Source organism: Bubalus kerabau, chromosome 11, assembly GCF_029407905.1.
Source record: "Bubalus kerabau isolate K-KA32 ecotype Philippines breed swamp buffalo chromosome 11, PCC_UOA_SB_1v2, whole genome shotgun sequence".
In the NCBI taxonomy this organism is placed as follows: Eukaryota; Metazoa; Chordata; class Mammalia; order Artiodactyla; family Bovidae; genus Bubalus; species Bubalus kerabau.
The window spans coordinates 4,567,459-4,592,292 of record NC_073634.1 but is presented as its reverse complement, the minus strand read 5'-3'; the positions used below and the strand labels follow the sequence as shown (position 1 = coordinate 4,592,292).

The 24,834-nt window shown below is 46.7% G+C and overlaps 1 protein-coding gene across 1 annotated transcript in view; it reads left to right on the top strand.

The window, feature by feature from the left end:
• The window catches only part of ACOXL (acyl-CoA oxidase like), a 335,830-nt gene that overhangs the window by 34,638 nt on the left and 276,358 nt on the right, over window positions 1-24,834 (top strand). The window contains exons 3-7 of the mRNA XM_055539295.1: window positions 6,353-6,436; window positions 16,382-16,468; window positions 17,059-17,157; window positions 22,610-22,724; window positions 23,164-23,250. Of these exons, the coding sequence (XP_055395270.1) occupies window positions 6,353-6,436; window positions 16,382-16,468; window positions 17,059-17,157; window positions 22,610-22,724; window positions 23,164-23,250 (472 nt within the window). The remainder of the gene's footprint in view (window positions 1-6,352; window positions 6,437-16,381; window positions 16,469-17,058; window positions 17,158-22,609; window positions 22,725-23,163; window positions 23,251-24,834) is intronic.

Here is a 24,834-nt window from a genome sequence, read left to right as displayed (position 1 = left end):
TTTGCAGATGGAAAACTACTCGGCCATAAAAAAGAATGAATGACAGATACACAAAAAACATGGATGCCTTATTTGCCCAGAAGAAGACAGATATGAAAGTACAAACTGTGTAGTTCCACTTTTGTAAGTTCAAGAACAGGAAAAGCTAGTGAACGCTGATGAAAGAGAACAGTGGTTGCCCATGGGGGTGGTGACCCTGTAAACGTGGCCCAGGGACGTTCTGTGAACCAGAACTCATGCATTTATGCTCTGTGCATTTTGCTGTATGTAAATTTTGCCTTAATACTAAGATCATCCTGGCTGATATTTGAGGCAGAGTGCAACAGGAGGACAGCTGAAAGGCTGTTAGAATAGTCCAGGTTCAAGATGGTGATGGGAGATGTAAGAAGTGAACAGACTTGGGACCCCTTTTGGAGGGAGGGTCAGGACTAGGTAGCCCAGTAGGCAAGAGTCTTGTTTAAAGCAGGCCCCAGAGGACTGAATCCTTGAATCCCATTTACTTATTCTATTTGTATGTTTTACTCTGGTTCATTTTCTTTCTAAAATAATTGAAGGTTTATTATAATACAGGACATGTATTCAGTTTTAGTTCAGTTCAGTCACTCAGTCATGTCCGACTCTTTGTGACCCCATGGACTGCAGCACGCCAGGCCTCCCTGTCCATCACCAACTCCCAGAGCTTACTCAAACTCATGTTCTTCAAGTTGGTGATGCCATCCAACCATCTCATCCTCTGTCGTCCCCTTCTGCCTTCAATCTTTCCCAGCATCAGGGTCTTTTCCAATGAGTCAGTTCTTCACATCAGGTGGCCAAAGTAGTGGAGTTTCTGCTTTAGCTTCAGTCCTTCCAGTGAATAATCAGGACTGATTTCCTTTAGGATTGACTCGTTGGATCTCCTTGCAGTCCAAGGGACTCCCAAGAGTCTTCTCCAACACCACAGTTCAAAAGCAGCAATTCTTTGGCGGTCAGCTTTCTTTATAGTCTAACTCTCACATCCATACATGACTACTGGAAAAACCATAGCTTTGACTAGATGGACCTTTGTTGGCAAAGTAATGTCTCTACTTTTTAATATGCTGTCTAGGTTGGTCATAGCTTTTCTTCCAAGGAGCAAGGATCTTTTAATTTCATGGTTGCAGTTACCATCTGTAGTGATTTTGGAGCCCCCTCCCCCAAATAAAGTCTGTCACTGTTTCCAGTATTTCCCTATCTATTTGCCATGAACTGATGGGACCAGATGCCACGATCTTAGTTTTCTGAATGTTGAGTTTTAAGCCAACTTTTTCACTCTCTTTCACTTTGATCAAGAGGCTCTTTAGTTCTTTTTCACTTTCTGCCATAAGGGTGGTGTCATCCGCATATCTGAGGTTATTGACATTTCTCCCAGCAATCTTGATTCCAGCTTGTGCTTCATCCAGCCCAGCGTTTCTCATGATGTACTCTGCATATAAGTTAAATAAGTAGGGTAACAATATACAGCCTTGACATACTCCTTTCCTGATTTGGAACCAATCTGTTGTTCCATGTCTGGTTCTAACTGTTGCTTCTTGACCTGCATGCAGATTTCTCAGGAGGCAGATCAGGTGGTCTGGTATTCCCATCTCTTTCAGAATTTTCCACAGTTTGTTGTGATCCACACAGTCAAAGGCTTTGGCATAAAGCAGAAGTAGATGTTTTTCTGGAACTCTCTTGCTTTTTTGATAACCCAGCAGATGTTGGCAATTTGATCTCTGGTTCCTCTGCCTTTTCTAAATCCAGCTTGAACATCTAGAAGTTCATGATTCACATCCTGTTGGAGCCTGGCTTGGAGAATTTTGAGCATTACTTTGCTAGTGTGTGAGATGAATGCAATTGTGCAGTAGTTTGAACATTGTTTGGCATTGCCTTTCTTTGGGATTGGAATGAAAACTGTCCTTTTCTAGTCCTGTGGCCACTGCTGAGTTTTCCAAATTTCCTGGCATATAGAGTGCAGCACCTTCACAGCATCATCTTTTAGGATTTGAAATAACTCAACTGGAATTCCATCACCTCCACTAGCTATATTTGTAGTGATGCTTCCTAAGGCCCACTTGACTTCGCATTCCAGGATGTCTGGCTCTAGGTGAGAGATCACACCATCGTGATTACCTGGATCATAAAGATCTTTTTTGTATAGTTCTTCTGTGTATTCTTGCTACCTCTTCTTGATATCTTCTGCTCTGTTAGGTCCGTACCATTTTTGTCCTTTATCGAGCCCATCTTTGCATGAAATGTTCCCTTGATATCTCTGATATTCTTGAAGAGATCTCTAGTCTCATTCTGTTGATTTCCTCTGTTTCTTTGCATTGGTCACTGAGGAAGGCTTTCTTATGTCTCCATGCTATTCTTTGGAACTCTACATTCAAATGGGTATATTTTTCTTTTCTCCTTTGCCTTTTACTTTTCTTTTCTCAGGTATTTGTAAGGCCTCCTCAGACAACCATTTTTCCTTTTTGCATTTCTTTTTCTTGGGGATGATCTTGATCACTGCCTCCTGTACAATGTCACAAACCTCCATCCATAGTTCTTCAGGCACTCTGTCTATCAGATATAATGCCTTGAATCTATTTGTCACGTCCACTGTATAATCGTAAGGGATTTGATTTATGTCATACCTGAATAGCCTAGTGGTTTTTCCTACTTCCTTCAATTCAGTCTGTCTTTGGCAATAAGGATTTCATGATCTGAGCCACAGTCAGCTCCTGGTCTCGTTTTTGCCAACTGTATAGAGCTTCTCCATCTTTGGCTGCAAAGAATATAATCAATCTGATTTCAGTATTGACCATCTGGTATTGACTATGTACTCAGTAAGACTGATTAAATGTAACTAAATTAGGGAAATTGAAACCAGAAGATAGAAGAAGCAAATATGCCAGTTTGGGGACTGATGTTGGAAAACTAAGATCAGCAACCTGTTTTTGCCCAGTCCTCTTGGCTGGGCTCCTAACAGGGCTTGCCAATGGGTTATGAAGGGGACAGTAAGGGTCTTTTACTATCAGAGGAAAGAAAGCTCAGATTATAGACACCCATGCAGTGTTGAATCAAGTTGATTTTAGTTGAAGAAGAAGGAATATTTGTCTTTTGGAGACTCTCTGGGCTTATAAAATAAAAAATATACATTTTTGTAGAATTTGCTTTGTAATAGAATATTGTATCACAAAGGTCTGATATATCAGATCAGATCAGATCAGATCAGTCGCTCAGTCGTGTCCGACTCTTTGCGATGCCATGAATCGCAGCACACCAGGCCTCCCTGTCCATCACTAACTCCCGGAGTTCACTGAGATATCAAGTGCTTTATAAGAAATGAAGGTTATTTTAGGGGAAATTACCTTCCTTCTATTTGAGACTGAATTTATTAAGCAGAAATGTAAATATCATAGAGTATAATTTAGGATAAAATACAAGTTTGAGTATATTCTCTATACATTTATGGAACCATTATAATTTAAAATTACTATAAGGTAATAGTCTGATATGGGAATTGAGTTTGGCTTGAATATATTCAATCAGCCTAAATGAATATATAGATACAGTAGAAATACTGCATGAATGTATGTCGAAAAATGCATTAATTATTTGATTGATCGTTACTAGCATGGGAAGTTCAGCATGCTGCCAATTGAATATGGGGGGGACCTTGTAAATATTAGACATTCTTTATTTAAGAACAATTAGTAAATCAAAGGAAAATGAAATGAAAGAAGAACTGAAGAAAAGGGAGAATTTATGTGTGGAGAAGATGTTAAAAGTGTATGCTAGTAAGGAAATCCATCAAATTAAGCCTCATCTTCATTCTGAAACTTTTACTTGATGTCTTGAAATGGATCAGCCGAAATGAATGCTTGAGTCAACATAGAGCATTAATGGCAGACTTCTATGGCATTGCCCATAGGATCTAACAGCAAAGATCTCTGTCCTGGGCAGAGACTCGAGAAGGAAAAGAACGGTCACAATCAATTTATTATGCTCCAGGATGGCTACATTTGGGGTTGGTTCTTTAGGAAATGTGATCGTAATTTATTTCACTTTTATGTGTGTAAAAGTGACCATAGCTGGATCCCACCGAAGGCAAAGTCATGCTGCCCTGTCCATGGTGGAAATGCAGAGAATGAAATATGATGAAAACCTTGCCTAGTTGGAGATGCTGGTCCTGATGGGTTAGGTTTAGCTCCAGGAGAGCACGTGGTTTAAGGGGAGGAAGGGGCTGTTGTAATGAAGTGAGTGGAGTGATTCTTAGCAAAGTCACCTGGGGACTGGGACATGTTGGTGTCACATGGTTTCTGGAGATGAGGCTGGTGGTACAGGAGAGAGTCTGTTGATGACTGGGACTGGGCCACCCAGAGTCCTGGGCTTCCTCCAGCTCAACAGTGAGGGGCATTGAGGACTGGGAGCAAGAGGTCCATGTGAGGACACTGAATATCTGGTTTCTGGCCCTTCTTCTACCACTTACTAGATGATTCTTGTTGGACAAGTCTTTTGACCTCTCTAGCCTAGACTCTTCCATCCATGACATGGGGTCAGCACGTCTTGCCCCACTCAGCCCTTCATGAAGGGTCGTTGTGGGGATCCACAGGACAGAGGACCTAGGGACCCTCTGAAAAAGCCCACAAATATCCATTACAGTTGTTTTTTATTATTTGCTGGGAACGAACTCTCCTGTGTGAGTGATGCTGGAGCCAGGCACTGGTACATGTTCCAGCCTTGGAGGTATTTTAGGAAATAATCAATCCAAGATGCATTGGGTAGGAGCCATGCTAAGAGTCATAAATCTTGACAGTTTGCTGCTTGAAAAAATTAATAATGCTTGAGAGGAACATTGTAAAAACCTACAGGAGGGAAAGTAGTATGTTTGGGGAGAGAGCTTAAGCCAGTGTGGAAATTGAGAGTCATCCAAAGAAGATAGGCTCCTCCTGCCCTGGTGGGGCGTAGTTTAGACACATGTACAAACACACACAGCACACATGTATACACTCGTGCACGTGGGCAGCTTGCACGAGTTTTGTGGGGTGCATCTCAGAAGAGACTGATGAATCAAAAAGGCTAGCATTGAGACTTCCCTGGTGGTCCAGTGGTTGGGACTCCAAGCTTCCAACTCATGGGGAACAAGTTCCATCCTGGGTCGGGGAACTAAGATCCCACATTATGGGGGGGGGCATGATCAGAAAAAAAAAAGAAAGCTAGCATTAATTCCAAGAATGGGTAATTGGAATTTACACATGCCAGGACCCATTACTTTTGGCAGAAATGCCACCTGCCTCTGAAATTTTAAAATGAAACAGCAATGGTGCTCTTGTCCTGTCCCATTTCTTGTTGGTGGAGAAGAGCATGCTTGTATAGCTTTGGGATTTAAGGCTGCTGTGCACAGCAGTGGAAGACAGGGTCATAAAGGGGGGCCAGATGTCATGGTTTTTAACTGATCAAAGCCCAAGGATGGTCTGTGGTTAGAAAGGAAAGTGAAGAATAGTGCTTTTCCTATGTCCAGAATGTCCCAAAACCTTCTGAATCCTCTGTATTGACATCAGGATGGTCACCTGGACTTGTGCCAGGCTCTCGCTATTGGTGGGAGTGCTGGTGAGTTGTCATGGAGAATCGCTGAGGGGAGGCCCAGGGACAAACTTGGTTAAGGCCACCTGAGGCCAAAGGCAAGTCAGTCAGGGCTGGGCTCCATGCAGGTGTAGTGGACTTCCTATTATGGAAGAAGAGAGTCTTTAACTGCTTTGTCTGTGGTCTGAGACCAGATGATCGCATTAAAAAACAATGAACAGATGCTCACTACTATATAAAGGAGATAAACAACTAGGATTTACTGTATAGCACAAGTAACTATCCTCAATATGTCACCATAAACAGTGATGGAAAATAATAGAGATAGATGCTGGGAAAGATTGAAGGCAAAAGGAGAAGAGAGTGGCAGAGGATGAGATGGTTGGATGGCATCACCGATTCAATGGACATGAACTTGGACGAACTCCAGGAGATGGTGAAAGACAAGGAGGCCTGGTGTGCTGCAGTCCATGGGTTTGCAAAGAGCTGGACATGACTTAGCAACTGAACAACAATACATTTATATAAATTTAACTGAATCACCTGGCTGGACACCTGAAACTAACACAATATTGTATATCAACTATACTTAAATAAAAAGAATTTTTATAAGGATGAAAACATTGACTTCTGTAGGGTGATAGGATTATTTTTTATTTAAAAATTGCTTAATAAAAGTGTTGAATTTTTTAAATTGTAAAAGTAACATGTTTATTTTTTTAAAAAATGTTAATTTAAATGGTTAGGATTTAAGGATATCTTGACATTGGGTCTGTCATGTTTTCAGGTGGAGAAAACAAGGAATTTTGTCAGCCGGAGCCTGGTCATAGGAGAAGTCCTCTCCATGGCGGACATGGCCACAGGAGTAAAGGTGAAAGTCACTGGGTCTCCCACCCTTCATGCACTGCGAGTTTTGTTTTATTTCACTATATTTTTTATTTATTTGGCTGCGCTAGGTCTTAGTTGTGGTGTGCGGGATCTCATTCCCTGACCAGGGATTGAACCTGGGCCCCCTGAGTTGGGAGCTTAGTGGCTTAACCACAGGACTACCAGGGGCGTCCCATGAACTGATAATTTTGAATGAAAGGAGTGAAAACAAAACAGTTCCATAGGTGTCAGTCTATTCCTACAAGAGATGTTTATAAAATGGTACACCTCCCAACACATCCCCTTGACTTCTGCTTCAGCCATTGTATTCAATCCGGTATTTGCTTTTCTTTCTGTATAGTTTTACTGCATTTATGCCAGTCAGTTATTTTCCTTTCCTTTCCTTTTATGTTTTTGGTTAGTTACGTAGGCTGCACTGGGTCCACGTTGCTGCTCGGGCTCGCTCCAGTTGTGCTGAGCGGGGCCACTCTCTGGTGGTGGTGCGCGGCCTTCTCATTGCGGGGCTTCTCTTGTTGCAGAGATGGGCTCTAGGCACTGGGGCTTCAGTAGGTGTGGTGCATGGGCTTAGTTGCCCCTTGGCATGTGGGATCTTCCTGGACCAGGAACTGAACCTATGCCCACTGCACTGGCATGTGGATTCTTAACCACTGGACCACCAGAAAAGTCCTCCTAAGTCTTCAACTACTGAATAATACTCCTTTGGGTGGAACAACACTTGGAATTCTTATATACTTCTTATATACTTCTCCATTTTTGCTGATTAAATGGGTATAAAATGGCATCATGCGGTAGACTTGTTTGCATGTACCAGCTCACCAAGGGTGGTAAACAGAATAGCTTGAAAGGCATGAATGCCATGACCTCTCCTGATGCCCTAAGTCTCCCAGCAGGCATGTGGCTCTGCATGTAACCTTCTCTCCCTCCCTGGATGCCACTGCATCTCCAAATAAGTGTCTGCCTGCAGACATCCAGTTCTGATGTCCCCAAAGGGGAGAAGTTATGATTAGAACACGAAGAGGAAATGATCAAACAAGAAGCCGTTGATGAGTTCAAGATGCAAACTCTTTGTGTTCTGTGGTATAGACGTTTACATATGAGTAGGAATAAAAGGGCTTCCTTGGTGGCTCAGACGGTAAAGAATCTGCCTGCAATATAGGAGACCTGGGTTCGATCCCTGGGTGGGGAGGATCCCCTGGAGGAGGAAATGGCAACCCACTCCAGTACTCTTGCCTGGAGAAGCCCATGGATGGAGGAGCCTGGTGGGCTACTGTCCATAGGGTCTCAAGGAGTCAGACACGACTGAAGTGACTTAGTATGCAGCAACAGAAATTAAAAACCAAGACTTCTGTGAATGCCATCCCAAGGTGAGGACGTTTGTAGGGAAGCTGGCTTCCCTACGATTTCAGCCAGGCAGGATCTCTTCTCTCTTGGCTGTGGCTTCCGCAGTGAAGAAAGTCAGCTCAGATGCTCAAATAGATCCTCCTATCAGAAATCCTAGAGGATCCTGCTCAAGACTCATGAGCCTCAGCTGGTTGTTTTGCTACATTGCCTCCCCTTCTGTCTGGCAGGTCTCTATGGGGAAGCCCCCACAGGCTGTCCCCACTCTCTGGTAGGACACCTGCTCGTCTGCATCTGCAGGGTCTTGCACGGAGCCAGGCTCACAGAGCTGCATAGGGAATGTTTGAGCGAATGAGGGAAGGACAGCTTCTGGTATCAAGCAGACTGAAGAAACGTTTCAGCCTGTTGCAGTGTGTGGGCCTTACTTCTTGGGTTGGCCAAAACGTTCGTTTAGGGTTTTTCTACAAGATGCTACAGAGAAACCCGAATGAACTTTTCAGCCAACCTAAGTAGATCCTGATTCAAACAACGAACTGTAAAGAAAGACTAGGAATCAGTTGGGGAGATTTGAACATTGGCTCTCTGGCAGTGTTAAAAGATAATTATTGTATCTGAGGTGAAATAATGGTTTTAGGATCATGCTTTTAAGAAGAGTCCTTACCTTTGACAGAGGCTTAGGAGATCCTTAGGGTGAAGTGACAGGATGTCTGGGATAAACTTTGAGATCACCTGGGGTGTAGAATGGGAGAGTGAACTAGGGGGAAAATGAATAAAATGGACCATGAGCTGGGCATTGTTGAGTTCATGATACTCTTCTATTTTGTTTGAATTTTCCCACACTAGAAAACTTTTTTAAAAAGTTTTACTCCTGAGTATCCTAGAAGGAAATTTGAATAGATTTAAAGAAACAGACCTTTACAAATGCTTCTCTGATCACATCAATCCTCTACTGAAGACCTCTTCGTCTTACGGTTTGGAGAAGGCCTCCAGCCCTTGACCTGGCTCACAGGTCCTCAAATGGCCCGGCCCGACATTCGCCTCTGCAGACACCTCTGTGCCCCATGGTCCTGCCCAGGAGATCCGCCATCTTGCCTTCTTTCCGTCTCTTGTTTTCACATCTGGACCACTCATGCTGTCATCCTCTTCACCTGCCTGACACTCATTCTTAAGTCCCTGCTCAAGTGTCCTTCTTTCCGGGAAACCTCCCTCCAGCCTCAAGTTTATTTATTTATTTCTGACTGCGCTGAGTCTGTGCTGCCGCGCAGGCTTTTCTCGAGCTGTGGTGAGCGGGGGCTGCTCTGGTGCCTGTGCTCGGGCTGCTCTTTGCGGGGCCTCTCTTCCTGTGGTGCACGGGCTCTTGGTGTAGTTGAGGGTCCGTGCTTGCCGCGCATGGGCTCAGCAGCTCAGTCCGCCAGCTCCAGAGCACAGGCTCCGTAGTGTAGCACACAGGCTGAGTTGCTCCACGGCATGTGGAGTCTTCCTAGACCAGGGTTGGAACCCCTGTTTCCTGCATTGGTAGGGAGATTATCACTGAGCCGCCAGGGAGCCTGCAGTTTAAACCCCACTTACATGCTGTCATCTGTCCGTGTACCTTACAGCGTCTGTCTGGGTGCGCACCCATTTTGGATTGATGTATTTATTCACACGTCTACTGTATGTCACTTAGCACCGCTAGAGGGCAACATCCTTGAAGACTGTCTCTGTCCACATTCTTGCTATGTATACAGAAGTGTCAAGACATGAATATTAAATGAATGCATAGAATCAAAGCTGTTTGGCAGTCACTCAAAAGGTTAAATGTAGAACTACTGTATGATCCAGCATTTCCACTCCTAGGTATGTACCCCAAAGAATTAAAACAGGGACTGAAGGAGATACTTCTATGCTAGTGTTCATTGCAGCGGTGTTCACAGCGCCTCCTGGCTGAAAGAAGCAAGCGTCCATCAGTACAGGAGTGAATAAGCAAAATACTGTCTCATATATAGAATGTACCATGGAATATCACTCAGCCATAAAAATGAATGAAGTTCTGGTACATGTTACAACATGAATCTTGAAAATACGCTAAGTGAAATAAGCCAGATCCATGAGGACAAATACTGTATGATTCCACTTATATGAAAATTTGAGAATACACAAATTAATTTCTAGAGATAAAAAGTAAATTACAGGTTCCCAGAGGCTGAGGGAACAGGAGAACGGGGTCAGTTGTTGGTTAATGGGCAGTTTGTTGGGAGGATGAGAAAGTTTCAGAAGTAGCGCTGATGGTTGCATAATTCTGTTAGTATAGTTCATCCTGCTGAACTGTGCACGTAACCGTGGCTAAAATGGCAAGCTTTATGTTATAACATTTATGTTATTATTATACCATAATAAAAAGACTTGGAAAATTGGACAAAAATTATGATTAGGGACTTCCCTTCGTGGTCCAGTGGTAAAGACTTTCTTTTTTCTAATGTTGGGGGTGTGGATTCAATCCCTGGTCAGGGAGCTAAGATGCTACATGCCTCATGGCCAAAAAAAACAAAACATAAAAACAATATTGTAACAAATCAATAAAGACACTAAAAAATGACAATTAACCCTGTTTGCTTTTCGCGCATATGAGTTGTTTGTTGCTGTTGTTTAGTTGCTAAGCCATGTCTGACTCTGCAACCCCGTGGACTGTAGCTTTCCAGACTCCGCTGTCCATGGGATTTTCCAGGCAAGAATACTGGAGTGGGTTGCCATTCCTTTCTCCAGGGGATCTTCCTGACCCAGGAATTGAACCTGGGTCTCCTGCAGTGGCAGACAGTGGAAGGAGGATTCTTTTCTGCTGAGTCACCAGGAAAGCGATACATACAGGGTAATCTTGTTTCCTTGTGCTCGGACATCCTAGACAGTTAGCGGAAGGTGTAGGTTGTGCCCCTGGCCCAGCCCATCTGCCTTTCCTGTTGGTGATGGAGGGAGACTTCGGTGAGGGGAATGCAGTGCATGGAGAATGGGTGAGTGAGTCCTGGGTTGGTCACGACCTCCCCACATCTCACTGCCAGCCCAAGGCCCCTGTGGCTCTCCTGGTCACCTGAGCTGGCCGTCAACCTGAACATCAGTTCATCAGCATTATCTGCACCCTGTAGACCTGAGCGCCTTTTTCTCTTCCTCCGAGTCTGCATCATCCAGCAGCTCCAGGTGTCCGTAAGTGCTTTGGACAAACACAGCTGTACTCACACAGCCAAGTACTGGCTGAGCCAAGGGCTGCTTGGACAGCGACTCACAGTGAGGGTGCGGGGAAATGGAGAGGGGTGCTGCTCTGACTTGGGAGCCGGCCCAAGGTCTCCCGCCAAACAGGCTGATGCAATCTGGATGAACTTACAGCCAAAAGAATCGAGACCTGCTTCCTTTTCTTCTTCCCCATGACGGCTCCTGTTTCCCCTTGTTTGAATCATCTCACTCTGTCTTGGTTTGCGTGGGCTGCCATGATAAAGAGCTACAGAACTGGTGGTTTAAACAACAGAAATTAATTTTCTCATGGTTCTGGAGGCTGGGAAGTCCAAGATCTAGCTGCCAGCTGATTCAGTTCGAGGTTAGGGCCCTCTTTCTGGCTTGTAGGCAGCCAGCCACCTTCTCTGTGTGTGTTCACATTTCAGGAGCAGGGTGGGGGAGACAGAGAGAGAGAAAAGAGAGAGACAGAGAGAGAGAGTGCACTTTGGTATTTCTTGTAAGGGCACTAATCCCATCATGAGGGCCCCATCCTAAAGACCCCATTTAAATGTAGTTAGTTCCCAAAGGTCCTATATCCTAACACCACATTGGGGATTAAAGCTTCTGCATATGAATTCTGGGCTTCTCTGGTGGTTCAGCAGTAAAGAATCCACTAGCCAATGCAGGAGATGCAGGTTCCATCCCTGCATTAGGAAGATCCCCTGAAAGAGGAAATGACAACCCATTCCAATATTCTTGCCAGGAAAATCTCATGGACTAAAGGAGCCTTTTGGGTAACAGTCTCTGGGGTTGCAAAGAGTTGGACATGACTTAGTGACTATTCAGCAACAAATAGAGGAGTTTTTGGGTGAAGACCTAACGATTTAGTCCATTGCACTATCTTTTGTGGGGTCACCGTAGTCTCAAAAACCATTTGCAGTACCTTGGTATAGCCCATCTACTCTTTGTTTTCTTTTTTAAACATACTTATTCATTTGACTGTGGCAGTTCTTAGCTGTGACACATGGAATCTTTAGTTGTGTGGCATGTGGGATCTAGTTCCCTGAGCAGGGATCAAACCCACCCCTTTTATTGGGAGTATGGGGTCTTAACCACTTGACCACCAGGTAAGTTCCTCCCATCTGCTTTTGAAATGGAAACAATCTGAATGCACTTGAAGTCTCTTTAGGGGGCCTTCTGTCTGACCATCATGTAGGAAGGACCTGGATTCTTGCACACATCAGAGACCTGGCAGGTCTGTGGTGTCATGGAGATGGTCAGAATGATGAGGGTTCATGCCCGGCTCTGAGACGGCTCCATCACGGCCCTAGAAGTCCCATCATACTCCTGCAGCTGCGTTTTCTGTGAGGACGGTGATGCTAGCTGGTGTTGATGCCCAGTCACGGGCTGGTTCAGATTTTAGCCGATGGTGCCCAGGAAGAGCTCCAGGCCATGCCTTGCAGGTTGCAGGAGCTATGTAAGTGGTGGTGGGGGAGCTGAAGCTTCTGATGTGGGCCTTCCCCAAACGGGCTTCCAGATGGTGGCTCAGCTCGTGGATGGAGGAGGGACCAACCTTTGTTTCCAGGCCCAGCCCATTCAGCTTTCCCTGCCCAGGGGTCGGCTCTCCTTCTAGCTACTCTTTGGGAGCTAGAGGGCCTTGCTGGAGGCCATATCCCTGGGCCCGTCAGGCTGTCCTGACCGTAGTTCCCAGCTCCCAACTGTGGCCACCGGAGGCTGCTACCAGCCCTCCCTGGGCCTGTTGTGCTCATGACCCCCTGCACTTGACCTTGGAGCTGTGTCTGTGGTCCTCCAGAGAAGTGAGAAAGGAGAGAGGGGGCTTTCTCAAACAAGCAGTACAAGGTGTGCATGTGTTTAAAGTTAGGGTTTTCCTTGGGTGTCCCTTGCCTCCCGCTTCCCTGTTTTATTTCCTTGCCGCTGCTTTCCCCAGCATTTCTCTGTATCCTGTCTCCCAAGGTGGGCTGGGGTCCAGCCAGAGCAGGACTCTCACAGGCAGTGTTGGCAGCAGTGGACTGGCGCCCTGTCACGGGGACACGGTGCTGCTCCTCGTGGTGGCTCCGCGCCCTTCTCGCTTCCGGCTCAGCATCCCTGTTTTAGGAATCCACCCCCTCCTCCCTGGCTTCTCCTGCAGGCTCCTCCCTTGCAATGGATCATCCTCCATCTATCTGAAGACTCAGGTCAAAGACCAGGTATCACATTGCCCCCACCTCCTGAGTCTAACCCACCAGCTCTGTCTCCAGAATCCTCCCCAAACGCCTCTGCTTCTCATGTCCTTTACTGTGATCTGACCACCACGCCCTGGCTGGGCACCTGGGCCTGCCTGCCGGGCTGGGCGCCGCACCCTGATCAGAGTACAGTGGGCCAGGGAGCTGTCTGTGAGAGTCCCCCAAGGGCCTCCCCAGCTGTCAGATTCCCTGCTCTTTGGGGACTGTGACTTTGGCAATGTGCTGGTCAGCACATGGGAAGAGGCCCGTGTTTGAACAGACCGTGTGGATTGGGGTCTCGCAGTAATGCCTCAATTAACTCCTGCAGTTTTAAAAACATTCTTTTATTTTTGGCTGTGCTGGGTCTATATCACTGTGAGGGCCTTCTCTAGTTGCGGTGGGTGGGGATTACCCTCTAGTTGCGGTGTGCTGGCTTGTTGTGGCGGCTTCTCTAGGTGCGGAGCACAGGCTCTAGGGTGCTCGAACTTCAGTCGTTGTGCTCCTGGGCCCTAGAGCCCAGGCTCAGTAGTACCGCACACAGGCTTTAGTTGCCCACGCCCTGTAGAATCTTCCTACATCAGGGATTGAACCTATGTTTCCTGCATTGGCAGGCAGATTCTTTACCACTGAGCCACCAGGGAAGCCCAACTCCTGTGGTTTTCCAGAAGCCTGCAGGTTTCACTCACCCAGCCCAGCGCTCCTACTAATAGCGTTTAGTGAATGGAGTCTTTCAAAAGGTGGCCGACTCATTTCCTGTCTTTCTAAAGAGAAGGAAAAAATGTAAAACCTAGGAAAACAATGCAATATAAAGAACGCATTAGCCACCAGCCAAAGAGACTTAAGGGCAGAAAATTCAACCTGTTTTAGTTTTAGAAAAATATTTTTCTTTAACTTGATTTCCAAGAGGGTTTGGGGGAAAACAGACTATTTGGATGAATTCCATTTTCCTGGGTTGGAATTAGAAAAGCAGTTTGCTGGGTCGGCAGTGATTCCAAGGAGCAGGGAACTGAGAAATCAGGGTGTTCAGCCTCTTCCAAGGACGTTTGATGATTCTCCAAATGCAAAGCCCCTCATATGTCAGATGTAATTAGTGAAATTCATCCGTTGTGATGTCAGAGCATTTCAGCTGGCCAAGTGGTTTGCTTCAACTTGATGAAGTGGCCTTTCTGAAAGTTAGCGTAAGGCTGATTACACCCGTGTGGTGCGGGGTATGGTCCCCACCAGAGGCTGATGGCAGTTCTCAGATGGGAGCATGTGAAGATGCTGTTTCTGCCACTTACCTGCAAGGTCTTCCTTGGGGTCACTGTGTCCACTGGGATGCATTCCATTGCAGTGACCCCAGAAATAAGGCACCTATTGGCTGCTGTACTTGAAGAGTCCAGGGTCCACTCGCTTCAGATGTGGGTGTGTGGGACCTGGTCCCTCTCATCTCTCAACTTCTTGACCCCCATGCACTGGCTTCCTTCACCAGCTCTCTTGATGGCAAGAGCAATCCCCACCCTCCCTTCTTCCAAGTTCCATTACTTCCAATAAAAGAGTTTCTCTTCTCTAATAGCTGACTCCTGTGTCCAGTGGCCAGTCTGATAGGACCCACTCAGATCACAGATTCATCCCAAAGCATCCCCTTGGCCACAGTGTTAGGCAGATTGGCCAGTCCTGGGTCCCAGGCTCATCTGAAAGCTGGACTGGAGGTTGACATTAGCCACGAGCCACTTGGACTGAATCTGGGGGAAGAGGGCTCCCAAGAGGAAAGCTGGGGCTGTGTTCCTATGGGGTTGCTGAACGGCAAGCACAGCAAATGTCTGAACACCTGAGCTCTTCTGTCTTTGCAGTCAGTCCCCTGCTCCCATCAAACGGCCCTGCTCAAGCCACCCTTCCTTTTCTTCTTTCTCCTCCTCTTGACCAAAGTGCTTGGCAGTTGCCTCTCACTGAACCTTGCTACGAAGGGCTGTTAGGTGTCAGGCAGCTTGGACTGGAACCCCAGCCCCACGTGCTTCCTCAGGTGCAGCCATGGACAGGTCACTTCCTTCTCCTGAACCTCACTGTCCTCATCTGTCAAGTGAGGAAGTGGAGGTGAAAGAGTCAGTTGCTTCATCATGTCTGACTCTTTGCTATTCCATGGACTGTAGCCCGCCAGGCTCCTCTGTCCATGGAATTCTCCAGGCAAGAATGCTGGAGTAGGTAGCCATTCCCCTCTCCAGGGGATCTTCAAGACTCAGGGATTGAACCTGGGTCTCCAGCATTGCAGGAGGAGTCTTAACTGCCTGGCCACCAGGGAAGCCTGGTGAGGGGAATTGCCAATTATCAAGTGAGGGGAATTGTGTTTTCCTCCTGGGATGGTGGTGATAGGCAGTGAGTGTGTGGCGCTCAGACCCTGGAAGGCGGGAGGCACAGTAGGTGGGGGCTCACCATCCAGTGCATTTGTCAGATGCGGAAACTCAGGCATTGTGTCGTTGTGCAGGGTCCCACAGCTGGCGGGGCACTGAGCTGGGGTGAGTCTGGCCTGCCTCACCTGAGCCCAGTGCCTGCTCATGCTGTAGCCTGACCTCTTCCATCCACCTTCCTGTTTGCAGACTGTTTTCGTGGACTCTCCAGGCTGCAGTCAGCACCTGGGATCAGTGCACAAAGACTGTTGCATATCTTTGACCTACAAGGCACCAAATTAAACCCTGAGCGGACAAGGCAGGGGCTTTCCTGGTGGTTCAGATGGTAGAGAATCTGCCTGCAGTGAGGGAGACCTGGGCTATGTTCCCTGGGTCGGGAAGATCCCCTGGAGGAAGGCATCAGTATTCTTGCCCGGAGAGTCCCATGGACAGAGGACAGAATCCACGGACCCTACAGTCTGTAGGGTTACCAAGAGTTAGACATGACTGAGTAGCTAACACTTTCCCTTTTTTCAGACAAGGCAGAGTGATGGGGTGAACCAGGCTTCTCTGAGGATAGGGGATGGACGGGCTGTGCTGCTGGGGTGACCTCTGCACAAAGGGGAACCGAGAGCCGTGCCTGCCCAGGGAGACTGGGGCTGGACAGGCCGAGAAGGGGAGGGCGTGGATGCCTTGCTGCTTGTGGAGCGAAGGTAGAGCTTGATGAGCTGATCGGTGTTCCTTGAATGCTTTTGCCCAGGGGGTTCGGTCGTCATTAAGTTGTTGACTGTTTCTAACAATGATCTGTACTGTGCTTGTTTCCAGTGTGGAATAATTTACTGGCTCTTCGGTGGGGCCATCAGAAATCTTGGAGGCCCAGCACACGTAACTCAGTGGCTTCAGCCTCTCCAGGTATGGCATGGACCACCCTAGATAGTTTCTATGAAAATGAAAATGAAAGTCGCTCAGTCGTGTCCTACTCTTTCTGACCCGTGGACTATACAGTCCATGGAATTCTCCAGACCAGAATACTGGAGTGGGTAGCAAAATGTCACAATAGTTAGGGGGGTGTGTGTTTGCAGAAAAAGAAAATAAAATATAGAATTAGCGTCATCCAGAGCTTTGTTTGAAATGAGAATCCTAAGGCTCCCTTTTTTAGATCGCACAGGTCTGTCATATTGTTATCACCCTAGTGTCACCAGACTGAATTTTTATAATATCTCCAACTCCAACTCACTACTCCCTCTCTCGCTGATGTTCTTAATGATCTGTTGTTCAATTGTTGAGTTGCTCAGTCCTGTCCAACTCTTTGTAACTCCATGGACTGCAGCATGCCAGGCTTCCCTGTCCTTCACCATCTCATGGAGTTTGCTCAAACTCATGTCCATTGAGTCAGTGATGCCATCCAGCCATCCTGTCCTCTGAGATAATGATCTGAGAGGTCGGCAGTTAGAGCAGCCATTTGATTAGCTGATTCCCTTCTAATACCCGGTCAATTCCAGGAGCAGAAATACACGGGGATGTTTGCAATGACCGAGAGGGGCCACGGGAGCAACGTCAGAGCGATCCAGACCGAAGCCACCTTTGACTTCTCCGCACAGGTGAGGATTCTTCCTGTGGTTCTGCAGTTCTGTGGGCAGAAGACTTGAACCCAGCCGACCCTCCTCCGCTTCCTCCTGAGACCGTGTTCACCCACACTGTGTGCGCTCTCTAGCCAGATCTGACCAGATCCGAGCCAGGTGCTCGGATTCGGAAGTGTCTGAGTTTTAGTGGAGGTGGATGTATGCTCAGCCTCCCTGAGTCTGATGCCAACACTTGCACAGCACCTGCCTTGGGAGGACACTGCTGAGACGTTTGAGGTGCACTTATTAACTTAATGCTTTGGGGAAACTTGGTGGGAACAGGACCTCCACCATCTTGTGGTTCTTCCGAACTATAGCAGGTACATGGGTATAAGAGAGGTCTCTGTTGGCGCGTCACCCCATGGGGCAGGAGGGCACTGTGTGTGCTGGACCTCCTTCCAGGAGCCGAGTCCTTGGTGCTGGCATTGATACCAACCAGGGTTCTTGACCTTCCCCAGTCAGTAGAAACTGATCAGAGGCCAGACAAGAAATTCAGGCAAGGCTCTACTGGGGCCCCTGCTGCAGCAGGGGGAGGTGAGAACAAGCATCAGGTTCTCTTGCTTGCTCACTCCCTGAGTGGGGAGCGAGCCGATCCCTTACATGGGGTGAGTATAGGGGTGTATCAAGGGGTCAGGCCAGAGGGATGGCTTAGATGGTTTGCCTACCCCTGAGGTGGTGTTGTGTGCAGGGGGTAGTGCAGTATCCTGTTTTTGCTCTTGACACCCTGCTTTTTCTCTAGGCTCTTCAAAATTGGCAGTTGGGTTTTTTGGTCTCTTCGTATGTTTTCTCTATAATTTTGCCCCAAAGAGCATGCACACAGTTATTTTTAGTCCAGTATTGTATCTTTATATACTCTGTTGTTTGAGGAGAGGTGTAGACAGGTGCAAGCATTTCAGCAAAGGGTCTCAGGTCCCAGGTCTGTCTCAGCATGATGCAGTATCTTTAACTGCTGCTGCTAAGTCGCTTCAGTCATGTCCAACTCTGTGCGACCCCATAGATGGCAGCCCACCAGACTCCTCCGTCCATGGGATTTTCCAGGCAAGAACACTGGAGTGGGTTGCCATTTCCTTCTCCAATGCATGAAAGTGAAAAGTGAAAGTGAAGTCGCTCAGTGTGTCCGACTCTTAGTGACCCCATGGACTGCAGCCTTCCAGGCTCCTCAATCCATGGGATTTTCCAGGCAAGAGTACTGGAGTGGGTTGCCATTGCCTTCTCCATCTTTAACTGTATATGGACAAAAATCCACAAGGCAACCAAAATAAAATTTGACAAAACAATCTGACTTTATTACATGGGTTGTTGTTTAGTTGCTCAGTCATGTCTGACTCTTTTGTGGCCCCATGGACTGTAGCCTATGAGGCTCCTCTGTCTGGGATTTTCCAGGCAAGGATACTGGAGTGGGCTGCCATTTCCTTCTCTAGGGGATCTTTCTGACTCAGGGATCAAACCTGTGTCTCCTGCTTGGAAGGCAGATTCTTTACCTCTAAGCCACCAGGGAAGCCCTATTGTATGGGATGAACTCCAAAATATTGGTAAGACCCTCTAAATCTATAGCTCTCTATGAATGGGTAACAGCAAAAATCCTGTTTTATAAATCCTACCCCCCATCTCTTTAGCTCCTACTTCCTGTCCTCAAATAAAGAAAGCAACGATCTTCTTATTTCATTCTCCTTTCTAGTTTCTTGTTTGATATTGGGTATTCCTAAAAACCAGAAAGGGATAAATACATTTTGCAGTTTTTTTCTAGAAATGTGTGTGTGAATGAGTGTGCAAGCTGTGTGGCCATAAGCTATAAATGTGGCCATGTGTTGTGGGTGTGGCCATAAGCTATGAATGTGGCCTTGTGCTGTGGGTGTGGCCATGTGCTGTGGGTGTGGCCATGTGCTGTGGGTGTGGCCATGTGCTGTGGGTGTGGCCATTTGCCTGAGCATGTGGTGACTCAGCCTTTTCTTCATTTTGGCTGTTGTCCTTTGGAATCTGGAGTTCTGTTCCTAGGTTTTTCTGACCCAAGAACCCTAGCTGGAGGCAGTCAACATTTAGAATGACAGATGTCCTGCCTTGTCTCTGGCCCCAATGCTAGTTCTTGCAGTAGTCAGTGATGTCTAAGGTCACAATTAGGGCCAGAATAAGGACTGTCGCATATTGAATGCTCGCTCTGTGCCAGGCTCTGCCTCAAACTCTCTCTGTATAGTATACTACCACATTCATCTGCTCCCCAGGTGGGGCTAGTGGTAAAGAACTTGCCTGCCAGTGCAGGAGACATAAGGAATGCGGGTTGGACCCCTGGGTTGGGAAGATCCCCTGGAGGAGGGCATGGCAACCCACTCCAGTATTCTTGCCTGGAGAATCCCCATGGACTCGCCTGACAGGACTATGATCCATAGGGTCGAAAAGAGTTGTATATGCCTAAAGTGATTTAGCACTCATGCACATTCTCCTACAGCAACAATGCCGTAGATGTAATAATTAAGCTGCAGCGTGTGTGCTAGGCACCAGGCCAAGCACTCTGCAGTGCAACATTGTGTTAAATGTTCTATAATCTTATAGGAACATGTTTGTCCTTATTTTTCAGGCGGAGAAACTATGGCTATGAAGTTAACAAGTGAATCTCACGTTCAAGGAGATTGCCCTTAAGAGCTTAGCTTTCCTGTCAGACAGGGCAGATTGACCAAACATCATGGGGTTCTGCCTGCCCCATTTTTTTTCCTCCCAAAACTGTAGTATTGAGGTCACCTTGCTGTCCTTTAAGGGAAAAAAACCCAGCCACAATTCTTATTTATTTGTTTTCCTCTTATAATTATTAATTTTTTTTTTGCACAAAAATGATTTCCCTGCATTGGCCCTGTTTTCCCCAAACAGCATAAATGATTTAGCTACCTGGTGTGCTTTGGCAGCTGCTGCTTTCTGCTGGGGAGTTGCAAAGTTGAAATCGTAATGATGAGAAGACTCTGGTGAACTTGCTGCCTCCCGGGGGAGTGAGGGAGGGAATAAGCGTATCATAGACTCAGGCCCCTGAGGCCTGGATTAGCCAAGAATGGCTTTCCCCTTCGTTGGTTTCTGTGTTTTCCCCTTCATTTCCCTTTTCAAATGTTAGAGCATATCAAATGAGCTCTCTCTCCCTCTGGAGCAGTTTTAATCTCTTCAGTTTTTTTGTTATTCGTTCCTGTGGGTTGGCTGTTTTATTTTTATTTTTGGATGGTAGGTTGAGTAGCGGCACGGAAGGCTTTGAGGTAAGAGAGAGTTTTACACTTTATGCAAAATCACAAAAATAAATGAGGCTTTAAGAGCTCTCTGGCCAAAGCCACGAGTGTTTATAGGACTGACTGTTTTGTCGGTCTTCAACAACTAATTATAATAGGAACCAACACACATGATGTGCATTATTTAGATCCAGCTTTAAACACCAGCGTTTTGGCTGAGGCAGACTTTCCAAATCAAGTGTTTTTGCCAGAAGTGACAAAACTCCTTTCCCAGAGAGGATCAAATGTTGATGGGGACGAATGGCCTCCTGTCTCCTCCCCACACTACCAGATCTTTTCTGCCAGGTTAGCCTTTCTCTGCTACCTCCCTTCCCACCCGTGGGGTGCTATTTAATGCATCCCCTTACCACGTGTTGTGTATTACTGCACCCACCAGCCTCATAAAAACTCCTTTCTTTAAGAAGTTCCTGGCTGGCCCGATAAGACAAGGGCAGCAGCCTCCAGAGACTTAAAAATGATCAGCTCATCCATTTATGTTTCTGAAAAGCCCTTGCCTATGTTAAAAGTTTCCCTGTGTGCACATGTGTCAGAGAATGTTTTCTTGGGCTCCAAGACTGTATTTCTTGGCCAGAGGGAAAAGTACAGTCCATATACTTGAAAATCTGAAATCCGAGATGATCTTTACATGATCAATAGCTTGTTGGTTTGGTTCAGCCACATCTTTGATATTGTCAGCTTCGATTAAATTTTCAGTTCTGTTTTTTTTGCCATCATGCCCCACCCCGCTTCCCCTTTCCTTCCCCCTACTCCCTGGATTCTTCGACCTGTTCCAGGTACCCAGTATGCAGAGTTGGCAGTTATGGTCTGTCTCTCCTTAACAAGAGGCTGAAGGGTATCCCAGGTAGCAAGCCGATGAGAGAGGACCAAGAAGGGAAGAGAGGTGTTTCCATGGTGATCCTGTTCTGATTCCTGGAGAGGAAGAAAAAAGGAGGCAGAGTTTTGAGCAGAGACTGAAAACAAAAAAGCTAATTATTTCCCTCCTGCTTTTTCCTGACCAGTGTTAACTTCAGACTGTTTTGAGCTAGAATCCTTGGTCATATTTTGGAGACAGGCTAGACGTTGTGTTCTAAGATTCATTCCCTTATAAGATGGAGAATTGTTGACACATGCTTTTTGGTTTAAGGGCTTATTCACATGAGCTTTTGAGGGAACCTTCATTATTATATTCATTGATCAAGAAAATGAAGAGAGATTTTGAAACAGTCACCCCAAGGCTTAAATGAGATATTTCTTTTTATAAAAATCAAAATGGTCTGGGATGAGAGTCTAAGCAATGGCGGGACTAGGTCACAGTTGTTTATTAGTCTTGTTTGTGTTCAGATGTACACATTGAAGGGCTTCCCAGGTAGCACTAGTGGTAAAGAAACCAGCTGCCAACGCAGGAGACGTGAGGGATATGGGTTCAATGCCTGGGTTGGGAGGATGCTCTGGTGGAGGGCATGGGAACCCACTCCAGTATTCTTGCCTGGAGAATCCCATGGACAGAGGAGACTGACGGGCTAAGTCCATAGGGTTGCAAAGAGGTGGACACGACTAAAGTGACTTAGCACACATGCACCAACGTGTTTAACCTTTGGTTAGTTAGTTGTTGTTCAAACAATGGACTCATACCTTAGATGCAGGAATGTCTGAGGCCCAGGGATCAGTGGAGGACCTGAGGAACCATGCCATTGGTCCAGGAGGGACAATGTCCAGTAGAGGAAATACACAGACATGGGCTCATCGAACTGGGCCCCAGATCGCTGGGTACTCCATCGTTTCTTATGAAACCTGCAGGTGGAGTGTTTGGGAGCGAGGGCTGAGGTGAGAACTGAATACAGATCACCAGGGCTGTTAGGGGTCTGGGTGCTGGGCTATTTAAAAGTCAAAAGCTCAGTGTGGAGTAGCCTCTAGAGAAAGAAGCTCACTGAAGGATTCGTACGTTTAAGCCACAGGCTTGGACGAATGCGGCACGTGCCAGTCCAACCTTACACAGAAGAGCAGCCAGCAAGAAGGGAAGGAACGTGAGGGTGGACTAAACGACTTTGGGTCACCTACGCCTTTTCTTGAGGTCACCTAAGTGGGCGCAGCTATGCAACGTGAATCTGTTTCACGGTGTTCGTTGCACTGAGCCCAGGGGTTGAAAGGAACCGTAAGGAAGAAAACTCTGTTGCTTTGGTGTTTCTGTGCAGGAATTTGTCATTGACACACCGTGTGAAAATGCTGAGAAGATGTACATTGGAAATGCGATGTACGGGAATTATGCAGCAGTCTTTGCCCAGCTCATCATAAATGGAAGATCTCAAGGTTTGTCACCGACACAGAAACCTAGGCTGTTTCTCTTTATTAGTACTGTTCTCCCATGACTGCTTTACACAGAATCCTTCCCCCTTCCAAGGGCTGTTTTTATCTTGTAAAAAATTCACACTGGAACTTTCCCCTGTCAGTCCAGTGGTTAAGACTCTGTGCTTCCACTGCAGATCGGGGTACTAAGATCCCACATGCAGTGTGGCACAGCTACATAAGAAATTGAGTTATTTGCCTTTTAAAAAATTCAGCACTTGGTCTCCTAAATATACATGATGAAACAATTTATCATTACCTTCAACATTATACACTGTTATGGGCAGTGCACAGTCATACAACAGGATGAGTTTCAGAATCAACATAATTGCACACTGGAAATTAGGAAAGCCTTGCTCACATCTTTAGAGCCTTTAGTAAAGTGTCTTTTCACCGTCCTTAGGGCCCCACTGCTTCATCGTTCCTGTCCGAGATGAAAATGGAAGCTTGTACCCAGGAGTGACGGTGGTTGATATGATGCATAAAGAAGGTGAGTTCGCGGGTGACCCTTCTTCCACCCTCCTTTGTACTTCCTGCCTCCTCCCCACCCGACCCTACCAGCTCTTGGTGTTCAGTCTCTAAGTCATGTTCTACTCTCTGTGACCCCGTGAACTGTAGCACACCAGGCTTCCCTGTCCTTCACTATCTCCCGCAGTTTATTCACACTCATGTCCATTGAATCAGTGATGCCATCCAACCATCTCATCCTCTATTGCCTCCTTCTCTCCCTGCCCTCAATCTTTCCCAGCACAGTATCTTTTCCAAAGAATCAGCGCTTCCCATCAGGTGGTCAAAGTACTGTAGCTTCAGCTTCAGCATCAGTCCTTCCAATGAATATTCAGGATTGATTTCCTTTAGGATTGACTGGTTTGACCTTGCAATCCAAGGAACTCTCAAGAATCTTCTCAAGCACTGCAGTTCAAAAGTATCAGTTTTTCAGCACTTAGCCATCTTTATGGTTCAACTTTCACATCTGTTCATGACTACTGGAAAAACCATAGCTTTGACTCTATGGACCTTTGTTGGCAAAGTGATGTCTCTACTTTTTAATATACTGTCTAGATTTATCATAGCTTTTCTTCCAAGGAGCAAGCATCTTTTAATTTCATGGCTGCATCACTGTCTACAGTGATTTTGGAGCCCCAGAAAACGAAATCTGTCACTTGTTTCCACTTTTCCCCACCTGAGTCTAGCCTAACTCACCAAAGCAGTGAAGGCAGAATAGACTGGTTTTGAAGGGGCCATTCTACCCACCCGCTGCTGACCCTCTGGCCGTTTCCCAGTGCCTTTTAGGCCTTTGCTATTGCAAATTCACCCTGTGTTTGGAGGAGGAAGCATTGGGAAGGAGGAGAAATTGAGTTTGGGGTCACTGGCGGGGCTGAATGAGCTTTGCTGCTTCTGTATGTTTAGTCAAACGTTCTCTCGGCTGCCTGGAATTCTCCCCTTTTCCAGCCTCAGCAACTTCCCAGGCAGACAGCTGTGGCCCCGGCTGAGCCCTAGAAGGCCCAGCACTTCCTCCTCCGTTTTCATTAGCGAGGAGGCAGCTGGAGAGACAGGCACCGCGCTGCGTGGAAACAAGCAGATGGCATCTTCACCCCAGATAAGAAAGCAGCCACGATTCTGGAAGTGAAAGAAGGGCTTGCGTTTCAGTGATGTCCAACCTAGAAAGTGGCAGCGATGGTATAACTATTTAAAAAAATGTCTTGGTGTATATTTTTTTTAGAAATGTGTTTCTATATTTGGCTGCAGCAGGCCTTAGTTACAGCATGTGGGGCTCTTTTAGCTGTAGCATACAACCTCTACTTGAGCAAACTCCAGGAGATACTGGAGGACAGGGAAGCCTGCATGCTGCAGTCCACGGGGTCGCGAAGAGTCGGACACAACTTCTTCACTGAACAACAAAAGCAACACGCAAACCCTTAGTTGTGGCATGCTGGATCTAGTTCTCTGACCAGGGATCAAACCCGAGCCTTCTGCATTGGGCGTGCAGACTCTTAGCCACAGGGCCACCAGGGAAGTCCCATGGGACAGTATTTCTGATGCTCATGAGCTTGTCCCACCTGCAGCTCCATTT